General features: G+C 48.5%; 1 protein-coding gene across 7 annotated transcripts; it reads left to right on the forward strand.

Annotated features, from left to right (window-relative positions):
• Positions 1–572: 572 nt before the first annotated feature.
• LOC133061793 (cytochrome P450 4F2) lies at positions 573–16,459 on the forward strand. 7 transcript variants are annotated; one of them, XM_061149991.1, is made up of 13 exons: positions 573–664; positions 1,022–1,250; positions 3,154–3,298; positions 6,073–6,126; positions 6,221–6,348; positions 9,228–9,349; positions 10,215–10,485; positions 11,947–12,013; positions 12,179–12,308; positions 15,269–15,402; positions 15,498–15,562; positions 15,719–15,801; positions 16,202–16,459. In XM_061149991.1, the coding sequence occupies exons 2-13, from the start codon at positions 1,053–1,055 to the stop codon at positions 16,377–16,379; spliced, it is 1,575 nt and encodes a 524-aa protein (XP_061005974.1). In that variant the 5' UTR covers positions 573–664; positions 1,022–1,052; the 3' UTR covers positions 16,380–16,459. The 7 variants fall into 7 exon arrangements, with proteins under 7 accessions (XP_061005974.1, XP_061005978.1, XP_061005975.1 ...); XM_061149995.1 differs by having other exon boundaries at positions 621–664; positions 1,052–1,250; XM_061149992.1 differs by having other exon boundaries at positions 641–777.
• Positions 16,460–16,544: the final 85 nt, after the last annotated feature.

Raw genomic sequence — 16,544 nt, forward strand, 5'->3', positions numbered from 1 at the left:
CCTCTTCCAGCTGCAGGCTTTTTATCCCATGAGTCTGATGCAGGCAATGCCCATCTGGGCTAGTTTCTCTGCTCCTGCTCCCAGAAATCATGTCTCAAAGAAGGCCTCGGCTGTTTGGAGGAAGGGCTTGAATACCTTTCCAGGCTGTGTGACCCAGATGGTAGAAACTTCATGTCTTTGAGCTTATTGATTCTGTGCTGAGAGATGGTGTACCAAGCCCTCCTGGCCCTGCATGGAGCGGAGCCCCAGACATGTTTTGGGATAAGGCTGGGGCCAGGTCCTACTTACCTCGCACCTGAATATACATACTTTTACCTGCTGTACCCTGACCTTGGAAGGGCAGGGCTGGTCGTAAACTGGAAAGCCAAGAATCACCTTTGCCCATACCCCAATGTGCCCACATGGGACATATTGAATCCTGAGGACTCAGGGTCAACAATGTGTGATTGTGAACTGGTTCACAAGCTGCTTTCAATAGCACTGTGCTCCCCCTCCCCCGCCTTCTATTTGGGCAGCTGCCAGGTAGGGAGGGTGTAAGCAGGCTCCAGGGATTGGCTAGCTCAGCCTGGCCCCTGGCAGCTTCCCATAGGTTCAGGGGCCAAATAAAGCCATCCCAGGAGGAGAGGAGAGGAACTTGTGTGAAACAAGCCGCTCTTGACAGAAGGTGCCAGGCTGGGGGTCAAAAGGCTGGGTGTCCTGGCCCAGGGTGGGGAAGGCTGCTACCCAAGGCAGGGTGGCTCCAGGGAAAGAACTGGCCTGGGAAATGAGTGAATCCCAGTGGGTAACTAGCACACATTCTTTGTGCGTGTTTGTATGTGTCTTTCTCTGAATTTCTCTATATTTCCCTCTTCCTCTGAATTTCTGTTTCTCCCTCCCCTCTCCCAGCGCCTGTTTGCCCGTCTCTGAGCCCTTCTTGCCCATCCCCAGCACTCCCCATCCCTGCCCCTCACTCCCTTGCTCCTCTCCCTCTATCCTTCTCTGCCTCACAGCTCACCGTTACTGCCTCTTCCTTCATCCTCAGGACTCAGCCTCCACTCTGACTGCCCCACAGGATGCTGGAGCTGAGCCTGTCCTGGCTGGGACTTGGGCCAGTGGCAGCCTCCCCGTGGCTGCTGCTGCTGTTGGCTGGGGCCTCCTGGCTCCTGGCCCGCATCCTGGCCTGGACCTACGCCTTCTATGACAACTCTCGTCGCCTCCAGTGTTTCCCACAGCCCCCAAAACGCAACTGGTTCTTGGGTCACCTAGGCCTGGTGAGTGTGGGCAGTAGGATGGGTCTGGGGGATCAGGGTGGATGGACTTCCCGAGAGTCAGGAATGGGGCTCAAGTTTGGACTGGGGTCTAGGACGGCAGAGAAGACAGGGAGGCCAGGGAGCCCCTCTTCCCTCACTCACTCATTCCCCTGCTCTGCCATCAAGACCCTCCCCACATCCTGTCCTTCCAGCCCTAGCCTGCTTTAGGGTCCATCTGTTGCCTGCCTTGCACACGTTATTGTATCTCTGAGGCCGAGCTGCACAGAACCTGGTTCCCTGGCCCTTCCAGTCTCCATGGTGGCCTTGAGACCTATACAAGCATGCTGTCCAGGGTCTGCTCTGCATGTGGCCCCATTCCTGTGTCTTTTCACTCTGGGTTACAGCTTCCTCACAGGAAATAGCTATTACTTCCCCATTCCCACCTACAGGAGGAGAGCTCCCAACCTCTCCCATTCCCAGGACCCCTTCCTCTAATCCTACACCCTGCCCTTCCCCCAAGATGTCCCATTAGGCCCCTCCCCCCATCTGGATAAAGTTGGCTGCTCACTTCCTCTTTCAGAAGCCTTCTTAGACCCTCCTCCACACCCACGTATCTTGTGCCCCAGACTTGGACCTTTGACTTGGTCCTAGTCACAATTAATTAAACAGTTAATTACCCAATTACTTATTAACACATCCCAGTTTGATGATCATTCTGGGGAGGAGACACTACAGTGCCCTGTCCAGGGCTGGCACAAAGTAAGCACTCAAACATTTGATGACTCTGGAGATGAACGTGCCATCACCTCCCTCAGTCAAGGTCAAATGGAGGGGTATCCAGCTCCACCCATTTCCCAGGCAGCTTCCCTCTCCTGCCTGGGACAAGATCTAAACTTGGAGAAGGACTTATAACAATTACTGTTCATTAAGGCAAAATTCACAGTAGGGATGTCCAAGGCTCATTGTGAAGATTTGCTGAGATTCTGGGTCTTGAAATGGTCTCAGCAGGTCCTGGAGGCACCAGTAATGTTACAAAGTGCCTGTAGTTCTGCATTCCCCACAAGAGCTTGGCCGTGGGGGCCATTCTTCTTTACACTTCTTTCCTCCAGCCCCTCTTGAGATGTGACCTCGGCTGAGTCACGCTCCCTCTATGGACCAATCTCATCTAGTGCTTTGAATCCTCACCTTAGGACTTTGGGGAGAGGGGAGCAATGCACAAAAGTGAAAATGATCTATGTCACCTGCCTAGAGCACCTGGGGTATTTGTCAGGTTTGAACGGGGCATTATGAGGAAGAGGGTGCTTCACCAGGAGAAAATCCACACTTCTTCCCCTTTGAGGGGATGTGGCATCCGTTTCTTCATTTGTAAGTGGCACAGTTGAAAGCATTGTCCATAGAAATAGACAGGATGCACTCTGCACAGAGACTGGCCAGCGAGGGAGCTCCTAGGTCACAGTTCCTCACTGATTAATAGGCAGAGGTCATGTCTGTCCCTGGGGTCAGGCAGGGCTAGAAGGTCCCAGCTCTGCAGATCCTTTCCTATGCAAGGAAGCAAAGGCCATGTGGACTGGCCCAGAAATAAAAGGATGTGGGGCCAAAACCCAGGGAGAAGTCTGAGGCCACCCTGACATCCACAAACCCCCCCATAAGGATTTCCTCCTGTGTCTACCCCTGGGGCTAGGACAACTCCCAGGACCAGAAAAATTTGCCTTCTCAAACCAAAGTCCACCTCCCTGTGGGCACAGAGCCTGGCTTCTCCCTGTGCCCTGGGATACACCCTTGGGACTTGGAGAGCCTCCAGGTCCCTCCCTCCCCCAAAGGGAAGGAGGAAGCAGAGATTCCCTCCATCTGTGCAGGATCCCACACTCTGTCCACTGCAGTGGACTCTCCTTCTGCAGAGTGATGGCCCTTACCTTTATCACAGGTCCCCCCCACGGAGCAGGGCATGAGCAAATTAACTGAGCTGGTGGCCAAATACTCCCAGGGATTTAGGGTCTGGATGGGTCCCATCACCCCCATCATCGTTTTCTGCCACCCTGACTGCATCCGGATCGTCGCCAATGCTTCAGGTACCCAGGCAGAGCTTGTGGTGGTGGGTGCCATGACACACCTCAGGGCTTCCAGCCCCTCCCTGCCAAGCTTCCATGTGGCCCCTAAAGGACCCCAACCCCCCTCCCCTCCTCTCTCTGCCATCTTCCTCTTTCCTTCATGTATCCATCATCTCCATCTCACAGCCTCCTCCTTTCTCCCTTCTCCCATCACCGTTTACACCCCACCCTGGTGTCCTGGGTGAAAGACACCCCCAAACGTAAAGACTCAGATTAGGGCAGAGAGATCTGTGACCTGGTGTGGTCAGGAATTGGCCAGAGGGAGATGAGCTGCGCAAATGCAGAGAAGAAGCAAGGTTCTCTGCTGGGGGATGCTGGAAGGCTTCCTGGAGGAGGAGTTGCAGAAACTGGATCTGGAACAATGAGCAACAATTTTTAAAGCGGAGGATAGAATTATGCAGTGGGCATTCATAACATTCCAGGCCCCCTGCCAGGCATGTCCTCACTCCCACCCATCCCCAGACTGAGAGCAATGAAGGCCTGTGGCTGGTGGAAGATCTGGGTTGCTATTTCCGTGGCTATTTACCTCTCTGGTGCGTCGGTTTCTTTGAGCCTATCCTAGGGCTTGCACACTTCTAGTTCGGTGTCCTCCTTCTCCAGTCCCCAGAAATCTTCCTGAGGAGACTTCACCCCACCCTTACCCCCTTCCCTTGCCCTCTGCCCCTCCCATCCACAGACAGATCAGGCAAGCAGGGCAGCAAGCAGCGTGTGACAGAGACCTGGGTTCAGACACCAGCATGCTGGGTGAGCCCAGGAAGGGCCCATCCTCTCTCTGCCTGCCAACACCTCCTTTAGCTGTTAATGGTGGAAATGCAACCCTACATGATCTATCAAGAGAAAGAAAATCAACTGGTTGTAACATCCCAGGTGGGTGTCTTCAAGTCCAGGTGAACCCAGGTCTTAAACAGTCCGTCAGAGATAGACAATCTGAAGACAAAGAAATCTTTCTCCATCATTTAGTTCCGTGTTCATCCGTGACAGCATCACTTTCATTCTGGTAAAGATGAAACCCAGAAGTTTCATCTTCTGGGTTCAACCTTCATGGAACAGTGAGCTCATTCACAACACTTCCAGGAAAAGACACAGTGTTCCCTTTCATTTCTTTTGCCTGGGTCGTAGGACCAATTCCTGCATCCCTGAAACTCTGAATTCCATGTCTTGGGGGCACAGTGTCCTCTGAGCTACTATTTTGGAGCTAAGAATGCAGGCCCTGGATTAAACAGTCCTAGACTAGTGTCTCAGATTTATTATCTGTAAGAATGTGGGTAAGTGACTCCATCACTCAGAGCATCAGTTCTTATCTGGAATAAGGAAATGGAAGAGAAATCAGGGGCACATGGTGTTTGGAATCCAAACGGGGCAAGGCCATTTCTTTTCCCCCACCCAAGGGGCCCCAACGGTCATATATGGAGGATAAGGGGAAGGAGACTGCAGGAGGCTGAGGACTAAGGAGTTGCTGTTGAAGGTAATGCATAGGCTCAAGTCGGGATCACTTTCCTACAGGTGCTCCCCTCTGGCAGCCTAGAAGAGTGTGAATTGGGTCCTATTTGTTCCTCTCCAGATTCAGAGCTGGGAGGAAGTTCTCCTGTACACACAGGGCCTGGCCAGCACCACCAGTGCTGCTGGTGGGTGGGGCCCTGGCACATGATCATCTGCACCTTCCACTCCACCCGCATCAAGCCTGTGCTCTTTGCTCCAGGTAGATCCTTGGCCACAGCTTGTAACCTGTCATACTTTCTGTGTTGCCTCTGGTGTTCAAGTGACCAGGATGCAGGCGGCGGGCATGGCAAATATGCCACTGTCTCCCACTGCAGAATGCCACCTGCCTGACCTCCAGGCATGTCTGTGCAATATCTGCTGAATGGCCACATCTGGTCACATTCATGTTTCTACCTTGATTCTGGTTATTGCTGATATGTATTATACCTGGTGACACCTGCTGTATTTTATAACTGAGCTCAGAGATGGTCTCAGTCACCTCTGGGGCTCAGCTGTGGCCAAAGACATTTGAGGCATCTTGGAGTCTCTCTGGTTCTTGTCTGTGATGCCATTAGAGACCGTCTGGTTCTCCTGCTGGTCCCTCCTGGGGCACATTTCGGATTTATCTGCAGTCGGGGGCTCAAACCCACTCTGAGGAATGCCTGAGACCTTCTGTGAGTCTTGCCTGATGCAGGTCTTAGGGTGGGTCTGGGTCTTGCCTGGTTCAGGTCTGTATCATCAGTGTATTCAGGCCACACTCAGGTCAGGTCAGATGGTCTTCAGGTCCACGGCAGAGCTGCTGTGTCCTGTCAGGATGTGTCACACACTTTGGGGCTGTGTCCGGGCATGTTAACACATGGAGCTATGTCAGACGTCTCAGGAGGGGTCACTGCTGGGGCAAGTGTGGGGTCCTTGGTCCCCATAATGATGTTTTGTAGAGTGCTGGGTTATGCTTGGGTGTTCAGAAGATGCCATGTCAAGGAATGCTGGGCACGTTGTGTCGTGTTGGGATGTATCTAAGCACATAGAGTTGTGTCTGTGGGCTCTGCCTTTGCTCTATTCCATGCTGTAGCCTGTCTGGTTCCCCCCTCCCCTCACACCCCTTCCACATTTCCTGTGCTCTTGGCCCCATTCTGCTATGGCTGGCTTGGAGGGGGAATGCAGATTCCGGGTTAGGATCCTCCACTGCCCAACAAAAGCCCCTTCCCTCCCCCTCTCCTTGGGGAGAGGACCCTAATGGTTCTCATTCATGTCAGCTGCCGTCGCACCAAAGGACGTGATCTTCTATGAAGTTCTAAAGCCCTGGCTGGGTGAGTAACTATTTGCAAAGAGGGTTGGAGATGACCTTGGGGACCCAGGGGAAAGTTCTGCCTTTTGCCCACTCCCCGTGCCTGTCTCTGCTAGGGGATGGGCTCCTCCTGAGTGCTGGTGACAAGTGGAGCAGGCACCGTCGCATGCTGACGCCCGCCTTCCACTTCAACATCCTGAAGCCCTATATGAAGATTTTCACCAAGAGCACAGACATCATGCACGTGAGTCACTTGAACCCAGGGTCCCAGCTGGAGTCTGGGGGACACGGAGACTCATAGGCATCTTGTCTATAATTCTGGCTGTTGTAAGTGACCTTGAGTCCATTGTTCTTCCTTTCTGAGCCTCAGTTGCTTTGGCTATAAAATTAGTATAATGTGATCCCTGCTCACAGTCAGTAGAGATAACATATTGGAACCAGGTCCCTGGCACATAGTAGGTGCTCAGAAGGCATTAGTTTCTATTCTACTTTGACAGAAGCCTTGGAATCTTGAGACATGCTTGATAATAATAATGAATATTGGGCTAGTTATTTCTAAGTAATAAATCACTTGAAAACAAGAAGGATTTTAGTGTTGACAACAAAGGTCAGCCCAGATGGCTCAGCAGTAAAGAAGCCTCCTGCCAGTGGATTAGCCACAGGAGACACAGGGTTGATCCCTAGGAAGATCCCCAGGAGGAGGAAAGGGCACCCCACTCCCATATTCTTTTGGGGATAATCCCTTAGATGGAGGAGCCTGGGGTCACAGAGAGTTGGACATGACTGAGCACACAGGCGCGCTGACAGCAAACCTATGAGTCAGTTGTTTGGTTCTTCTAGATGGAGACGGGGTCACTCATGTGTCTGTGATCAGCTGTGGGTCTGATGGTGCTGCTCTGCACCCTGCAGGCCTGCGAGCCGCAGAACTGAAGCAGGAGCTGGAGTAAGACAGAGACATCAGTGCTTTAATGGATACGGGGATCTTGCACATTTGAAGCAAGGTCCTGGAGTGATACCCCACCATGTGCAGCAGACAGCAGGAAGGGCCTGGCAGAAGTCTTCCCTACCAGGGTGGGGAGTGGGAGGTAACCAGCTGTGGGGGAATTGATGTCAGGTTGTTTCACAAGTTACCAAGAAAACTAGTAGAGGAGCCCGCCCCCTCACTACTGCTTTAATAAGCTATTGTGATGGAGATACTTTGATATAAAGATGAGAGCAATCACTATCTGGGGCTGAAGACAAGTATGTAGAATTTACTCATTAGGCTCCATGATTAAGAGGAAAGGTCTGTCATGTGAATAGTGTGTAGGTGAAGCAGGGACTGGTCAAGCCTGGGATGTACAGAGAACAAGAGAACAGCTGTCTTGGGTGGCCTGACCATACAGATAGGAAGCATTGCTGGTCTGGGGTCAGTCCTCTCACGGGTTTGAAGCTTGGTTGGCTACAAACTGATGTAGCATGACCTCAGGTAGGGTAACTAGACTTCCTTTCATGTGATTCTCTGCCTTCAAAGGGCATCTCAGACTGGTTCAAATGGCAGAGGCAGGGTTTGAGAAGACTGAGAGGAAGCTGCAATGTGCCTTGGGGTCTAGGTTTGGGCTGGTCATCTCATCATTTTCACCACAGTCTGTTGGCCAAAGTAAGTCCAAGGCCAGCTCAGGATCAAAGGATGCTGAAACAGGCTCCACCTCCAGGTAGAGTTGTTGAAAAATTACATTGCAAAAAGTTTGGATACATACACAGGGAAGTGAAGAATTAGAGGTCAGGCTTTTGTGAAGTGCCTGTAATTTCTCCATGTTTGCGAGCTGACAAGGGAGCTTGTTACTGTTTCCTGGATTCTGCCAGAATACGTGAGACTCCTGGGTCACAGGCAAAGGTTAGCCCAGCAAACAACACGTGCTTCTTGTGGGTTTGCATTCTTCATCCAAGCCGCCAAATCTCATGCAAGTGACACAGGTGGGCTTCTATGGATGTCTGCTCATGTAGCATGTTTTATCACAGGGGAGGGAGTACTAGGTTTAGGGACTCTACGACTTTTATAGCCAATAGAAACAATCCTGATATTTGTCCAGGAGGAGTCACTACCTCACTTTTCAAGCCTGTCTGCTACAAACACAACTCTGAGAAATGGGCCAAGTAAAGAACATCAGGGCCTTCCAATTTTTTGGCCTACCCAGCAAAAAAGTACATGGATATTCTGGGCCTATGAAAGATTAACTCTTCTAACATAGGGAACATCTTCCTAATCAATTTATAACAATGAAGATGATAAAACCTAACATTTGTTGTTGTTGGTTGGTCAGTCACTAAGTCCTGTCTGACTTTTTGCAACCCCGTGGACTACAACACGCCAGGCTTCCCTGTCCTTTGCTAGCTCCCAGAGTTTTCTCAAACTCATGTCCATTGAGTCAGTGATGCCATCTAACCATCTCATTCTCTGTCATCCCCTTCTCCTCATGCCCTCAATCTCTCCAAGCATCTGGGGCTTTTCCAATGAGTCCACTCTTCACATCAGGTGGTCCAAGTATTGCAGCTTAAGCTTCAGCATCAGTCCTTCCAATGAATATTCAGAGTTGATTTCCTTTAGGATTGATTGGTTTGATCTCTTTGCTGTCCAAGTGATTCTCAAGAGTCTTCTCCAGCACCAAAATTTGAAGCATCAATTCTTCAGTGCTCAGCCTTCTTTATGGTCCAACTCTCACAGCCATACATGACTACTGGAAAAGCTATAGCTTTGACTATAAGCACCTTTGTAGGCAAGGTGATGTCTCTGCTTTTTAATACACTGTCTAGGTTTGCCATAGCTTTTCTTTCAAGGAGTAAGTGTCTTTTAATTTCATGGCTGCAGTCACTGAATAACAATTGTTAGCACTTAACTTTATTGAGAGTTTACCAATGATATATAAGTATCGAGCACATAGCCAGGATTCACAAACCCAGATCTCCTGGCTCCCAGCCATGGAGACTTTATATACTAATAGTAACACAAGCCCAGTCTTCCCTGGGGCTGGGTGCCTGGGACCAGGAGACAGAGTCTGGGGGAGTGCATCTTGGTGTTTGGGATTAGGGAGGGGCACCAGGGAGGCAGTTCTCAGCCTCAGCTGTGTCTTCTTCTCTGTTCAGGCCAAGTGGCAGCGCCTGATCAAAGAGGGCCACACCCATCTGGACATGTTTGAACACATCAGCCTCATGACCCTGGACAGTCTGCAGAAATGCGTCTTCAGTTATGACAGCAATTGCCAGGAGTGAGTCTCAGCCCAGGACCTGGGAACATAGACCCACGAGAGTAGATGAGAGAGGGAGGACTACCAGGGTAATCAGAAGAGTCTTCCTGGAGGAGGTGGCTCAGAGCTGGATGTTGAAGGACAGGGAAGGGGAAGAGAAGGAGCTATTCCTGCAAGTAGGTAGAACTGTTTGATAAAGGCCAGGTGGTTATAATGAACAAAGTGTGTGCAATAGTGATGGGACACTTTGGAAATGAGGTTGGAGGAGTGGGCAGGTTATATCTTAAGGGCATTTGAAGCCAGACAAAGAGGATATGAACTTAATCCTGAGGTTTCCAGGAAGCTATGAAAAATGTTTCAGAAGATGAGAGTCATGGTCAAATCTGAGCTCTGACACCTGACTCAAGAGAAGACTGACTATAATATAGACCCTGGATGGTGTTGACAATGGATCTAAGGAGAATAGGGAAGTGAGAAATTGAAAGTGAAGTCATTCAGTCGTGTCCGGCTCTCTGCGACCCCATTAACTCCTCTGCCAATGGGATTTTCCAGGCAAGAGTACTGGAGTGGGTTGCCATTTCCTTCTCCAATTGACCCACTAGCAGAAGATCTAAGCTGAGTGGACAGTTTTGGAGAAAAAGGGCAGATACTGGGTAAGAGAGAGAGGAGAAGCTGTGCTCTGGCTGCCTGGGGTATGAAGGCAGCTCACAGAGATGGGAAGTGGGTTGAGAAGAGTCTGGAGCATCACTCTCCTGGATCATCACCATACTGGAATCTATGGGCCCACCTGTTCTTGGAGCCTCAGTTTCCTGAAGGGAGGTAGCCTTCGACTTCTGGGCTGCAGGTGTTTTAAGTTGTTGCCTCCCTTCATGATCTCATTCTGCAGGAAGCCCAGTGAATATATCGCTGCCATCTTGGAGCTCAGTGCCCTTGTTGCAAAACGACACCAGGAGATTTTTTTGCACATGGACTTCCTGTACTATCTCACCTCAGATGGGCGGCGCTTCCGCAGGGCCTGCCGCCTGGTGCACGACTTCACAGATGCCGTCATCCAGGAGCGGCACCGCACCCTCCCCAGTGAGGGTATTGATGACTTCCTCAAGGCCAAAGCAAAGACCAAGACTTTGGACTTCATTGACGTACTCCTGTTGACCAAGGTGGGCTCCTCTGGTTTCTTATTCAAGAAGTAAAATAGACCTTGGGAACTTGATTTGATCAAAGAGCTTGGACTGGATGCAGAGGGCACTGGGGAGCCATGTGAGATGCTCATGGAAGGGAGGGGTGGGTTAGGATAAGTTTTAAAGATGACCAATATGGAATACTGCCTGCAGGAGGGCTGCTAAATCTGAAATTGTGAGGGGCCTAAGATTTCACTCTATTTTCAAGTTAATAAGACAGGATATGTGCATATACATGTGTGTGAGCTCAGTCACGTCTGACTCTTTGCAACCTCACGGATTGCTCTGTCCATGGGATTTTACAGGCAAGAATGCTAGATTGGCTTGCCATTTCTTCCTCTAGGGTACTTTCCTGACCCAGGGATCACACCCACATTTCCTTGTATCTCCTGCATTGGCAAGCAGATTCTTTACCACTGAGCCACCTGGGAAGCCCCACATGTCTGTATACTTGCATATGTATAAATACTTGTATGTATATACACAGAACCCTAGATAAGTGCAACCCATGTATTATTTATAGCAGTAACAGTAGTCAGAGTAGAATTGTAGCCCTGGTTTCCCATCCCCAAATTCCTTTGAGGGCACCATGATGCTTCTATCTTTACATGCAGCCATGCTTTCATGGAGGGGAAGTACTGCCAAGTTTTGAATTCTAGAACTCTTTTTTTTTTTTTTTTTGACCACCCCATTTGGCATGCTGGATCTTAGTTCCCCAACCAGGGATGGAACCTGTGTTCCCTGCAGTGAAAGTGTGGAGTCTTAACCATCATACTGCCACTGACATTCTGAACTGTAGAACTAATGCAAGATATATGCTCCCTTCTCCCCTTCAGGGGTGGTCAGGGAGAGGGAAAGAGAGAAAGAAAAGAAGAAGGGAGCAGTGAGGAGGGAAGGAGGGGAGAGGAGTGGAGAAGAGATGAAACAATATGAGACAAGAGTAGAAAAGACAGACATTATTCTGGAGTTTAAACAAATCCTCACTGGAAAGAAACTGAAGTCTATAGATCCACAAGTTTATAACCCATTCCTTCTCTTCAGGAGAGAAAAGGAACCTCTGAATTTATTGGGTTGCCAAAAACCCAAACAAGCTTTTTGGCCAACCCAATTCTATTATGCAAAGTGAGCAAATGGCACTGGGGCAATGCTCAATCTCTAGTTTATAAGTTAAGTTTCCATTCAGTCATCCTTTAACCCAGGTTGCATCATGTAGAAACATGAAAACATTTATGGATCTTTGATTCCATTCACCAGGGACAATTTAAGAGGCAAAGTGGTCAAGAGGAAGTCTGTGTGGTGGGCCCTCTAGTGATAATGTCCAGGAATTCAGGATGGCCTTGGGTTTCTAGATGGATGATGGAGATGTTCAAAGATTGTCTCAGGTTAGACTCAGGTGCCTTCAGAGCCGGTGTGATTCTGGGCATCTTGCTTTCTCTCCAGGATGAAGATGGGAAGGGATTGTCAGATGAAGATATCCGAGCTGAAGCTGACACCTTCATGTTTGAAGGTGAGAGTCCCAGTGTGGGACTACAGAAGGGGAAAGACCTTGCTGAATGAACCCTGGGCCACCCTATCCCTCCCCATCCTCTCCATGGGCCTTAATGTGAGGGAGCTGTCCGTGCTCTGGTGCTGAAGTAACCCAGAGAACCAAGCCTGTCTGGCTGCCCCTCAGGCCATGATACCACAGCCAGTGGTCTGTCCTGGATTCTGTACAACCTTGCCAAGCACCCAGAATACCAGGAGCGCTGCCGGCAGGAGGTGCAGGAGCTCCTGAAGGATCGTGAGCCTAAAAACATTGAATGGTAAGTCCAAGTCTCCTGGTCTATTTCTGAGCCCCTCTCTTTGGCTCTGTAGAGAAGAGAGGGTTAGTTGGTTCTGTCATTGTTGCTTAGTAGGAATACAATCAGAGACTTGGCAGGATCTAGTACTCAGCATGGATAGTATGGCAAAGTTTGTTGGCTTTTTGGACACAGTCCTGGATTTCTGAGATAATTAACAGCAAGTGATACAACTTAGCACATATTCAGAAAGTGAAATTCCCCTCCACTCTCTTATTTTTCTCTCAAAATAACATATCTTCAAAAACCTTCATTCCCTGAGTGTTTGCTCATCTCCTGCCCCATAATTCCTCATGTTGTGTAGTCCAGGATTCACAGGGAACTTTTAGGGACTAAACCCATTCAACTCCTGTTCAGAAACACCTGGATCTTCGTCCATCCAGTCCCCATTTAGGAAACACTGCCAAACTGCCATCCTATCCCCAGTTCTATGCCATCTCCAATTCATCTCAGCCCCATTCTGTATCCTGGAGACTCAGGAAGGACCAGAACCAGTCTTTATCTTTCAGGAACTCCCATTCTGGTGGAGGAATAGTATCAGGTCAGAACACTTCCAGTGTACATAGGCAAGGCTGGGATGTGGAGCAAGAGAGGAAAAGTTGAGAATGGACAAAAGTGCCCCAGATGAAACCCTGAAAGATGATGAGTAGACATTTGGGTGCATTTGAAGTGCAGTTAAGTCAAGAAGACAGTCAGGTAAAAATTAAATAATGTGGGGGAAAAGAAAGAGAGACAGGGAGAGGGAAGAGAGTGAGGGAGTAGGTTTAATTGAATGTATAATTTGCTTGTGGAAAAGAGATTACATCATAACATTAACATACGCTATACTAGAATGTGGAATGAATATCCATTTTTGCATATTCACATTAGCCTTTTAAAAGGCGTAGCTAAAAAAAATAAAATAAAAGGCATATCCATTAGCATTTTAATAGTCTAAAACTTTAGTATAAAGATCTTATGCAACTTTTGCTAAATTAATCCTTGAGTACTCTTGTTGCTATAGTGAATCATATACTCTAGTTGGATTGAGAACTTTAAGTTCATTTGGAATACTGACATTCACATGTCTTGCTAATTCTAATGCATATATTTTATATCATCATCTTTTCTTACATAATCTATTCTGTATTTCAAATTTGAAAAATTAATAATTTATGGATGTAAATTTCTTGCCCAGTGAACATAGCACTCAGCTAAACCTGGAGTCTCACACCAATGGGAAATATAAAGATTATTTGATAAAAATTTGGAACATGTAGGGAGCTCCATGGAAAAAGTGAATTCAACCTGCTCTTATGTCTTATATGAAAATAACATCTACATGAATCAAAGATTTTAAATATATAATTAAGGAGTCTCAAGGTGGATGGAGGAGCCTGGTAGGCTGCAGTCCCTGGGGTCGCTGAATGAGCGGCTTCGCTTTCACTTTTCACTTTCATGCATTGGAGAAGGAATTGGCAACCCACTCCAGTGTTCTTGCCTGGAGAATCCCAGGGATGGGGGAGCCTGGTGGCCTGCCGTCTATGGGGTCGCACAGAGTCAGACACGACTGAAGCGACTTAGCAGCAGCAGCAGCAGCAGCAAGGACTCCAGAGAAAATAATGGGCAATTATTTTATAGATCCAGAGTAGGAAATGCCCTATTTTTGACACAGGTCCCAAGAGATGTACAAGAAGAGATTGATATGCAGTTACATGAAAAAGGTACAGAGCAATGTGTATAGTCTATAGTATGCTACTATACAATTTTTAATGCAAAACAGTACCCATGGAAGAATACATAAAAGATAACTATTAGTCTTTCCCATTCTATTGTTTTCCTCTATTTCTTTGCACTGATCACTGAGAAAGGCTTTCTTATCTCTCTGTGCTATTCTTTGGAACTCTGCATTCAGATGCTTATATCTCTCCTTTTCTCCTTTGCCTTTAGCCTCTCTTCTTTTCTCAGCTATTTGTAAGGCTTCCTCAGACAACCATTTTGCCTTTTTGCATTTTTTTTCTTGGGGATGGTCTTGATCACTGCCTCCTATACAATGTCACGAACCTCTGTCCATAGTTCTTCAGGCACTCTATCAGATCTAATCCCTTCAGTCTATGTTAAGAATTTATCATATAGTATCGATACTATGTATAAAATAGATAACTAATAAGAACCTACTGTATAGCATAAGGAAACTCTATTCAATGCTCTGTGGTGACAGAATGGGAAGGAAATAAAAAATGAGGGGATACATTCACTTTCCTGTACAGTAGAAATAAATAAAATGTTGTAAACCAACTATACTCCAATAAAAACTTTTTACAAAGGAATTTAAATCACCACCCAAAATGAAGGGGGTTAAAGAAAAAGAATTCAGTCCCCTTACTGAATCTTCAATGTCTATAAAAGTTTTCCAGTGAATTCTCTTGTTTACTAAGTATAAAATCACTGTCTGCCAAAAATGACATATTCACCCCCATTTCAAATGGCATTATGCTCCTTTATCCCATCTAATTGCATTAGCTAGTGTCTCTAGTGCTGTAATAGATAAGAGTAAACATTGAATCTGATCTTTTACTCATTTGCCTTTTGACTTTACTGTCTTGCCATAAATAATATTTTGTTTTTATACACATTTGTAAATGTGTTTCTGGTTGGCTCTTCAATGTTTTGCTTTAAAAAGTTCTAAAAATATCTCACTAAACTTTTTCTGGTATTTCTATGACATTGCTTTTTTTTCTTTATTTTTAAGAACCATTTTTTTGATGTATGATGGACAAAGAAAAAGCTGTACATAAATAATGTATACAACCTAATGTGTTTGGAGATATTTAAACCAACAATCCAGTTTTGTTATAGATAGAGAGGGTCTTATGAGGCACAGGGAGGGCTGGTTGTGTGTCTCTATTTTTGCTCCCTGGACAATTGTCGTGGGGGTTCCTTAGGGACGACCTGGCCCAGTTGCCCTTCCTGACCATGTGCATCAAGGAGAGTCTGCGGCTGCACCCCCCGGTCACCGTCATCTCCCGACGCTGTACCCAGGACACTGTACTTCCAGATGGCCGGGTCATCCCCAAAGGTGCCCACAGTGACTAGGAGAGGAGGTTCCTGGTGAGAAAGAGGGGCCAGTCAGGCAGGTGGGGCCTAGACCTGACTGCCCTTCCTCTTCCACAGGTGTGATCTGCCTCATCAGTATTTTCGGGACCCACCACAACCCAACTGTGTGGCCAGACCCTGAGGTGATGCCTCCCCCACCCCCCACCTCCCTTATCCTTGTCCACTCCACTCAGGGGACCCAGGGGAGGGTGCAGGGTTCTGACTTCTGGCAAATCAGCCATCACCTCCCCCTACTATACAAACATCTGCCAAGTAACCCTGTCTTTTCTTGCCTCCAGGTCTTTGATCCCTTCCGCTTCGACCCAGAAAACATCAAAGGGAGGTCGCCTGTGGCTTTTGTTCCCTTCTCCGCGGGGCCCAGGTGAAGACAGCGGCCATCTGAGATGGGGGTGGAGAGGTGGGGGTAGGGGACTGGGGGTGAAATTCCAGGTTAACTGTGGGGGCCAGGAAGGGGGAAAACTTTAAGATGGTCGCTTTCTCGCCCCTCCCCCCAGGCATTATGGTAAGGGTCTGGGGAATGGTGGTGGGCTCAAGGAAGGGTTCATGGTGTGCTGAGGGGACCCGCTCCCCTGTCTACTGGTCTGAGTTCAGCACTGGAGAGTGGACTAGGGTCTGGAGATATGCAAACCCACATAGGGTTCCAGGCATGGTTAGCTTCTTTATACTATGGGTGGAAATGGGGGTTGTGGGCCAGATACCAGGCGCTTTGGGGTCCGGGTGAGGGTTCCAGGTGCAGTCAAAGCCCCCACTCCCGCCCACAGGAACTGTATTGGGCAGACATTCGCCATGACTGAGATGAAGGTGGTCCTAGCGCTCACGCTACTGCGGTTCCGCGTCCTGCCAGACAAGGAGGAGCCTCGCAGGAAGCCAGAGCTGATCCTGCGCGCGGAGGGTGGACTTTGGCTGCGGGTGGAGCCACTGAGCGCAGGCCAGCAATGACCCATCACCTTCTTGCCTGGGATCCATCGTGATCCTAGACACCTCCAGATTCCCAGGAATAAAACTGTGCTTGTCATTTCTGTTCCAGTCGCATTGATAGCCAGCAGGGGCGCCTGGGGCTTGGGAGGATCCAGGCGGGTGGGCGTGGCTGTGAACCTAGGAGGT

Source organism: Dama dama, chromosome 9 (assembly GCF_033118175.1).
Source record: "Dama dama isolate Ldn47 chromosome 9, ASM3311817v1, whole genome shotgun sequence".
Taxonomy (NCBI): Eukaryota; Metazoa; Chordata; class Mammalia; order Artiodactyla; family Cervidae; genus Dama; species Dama dama.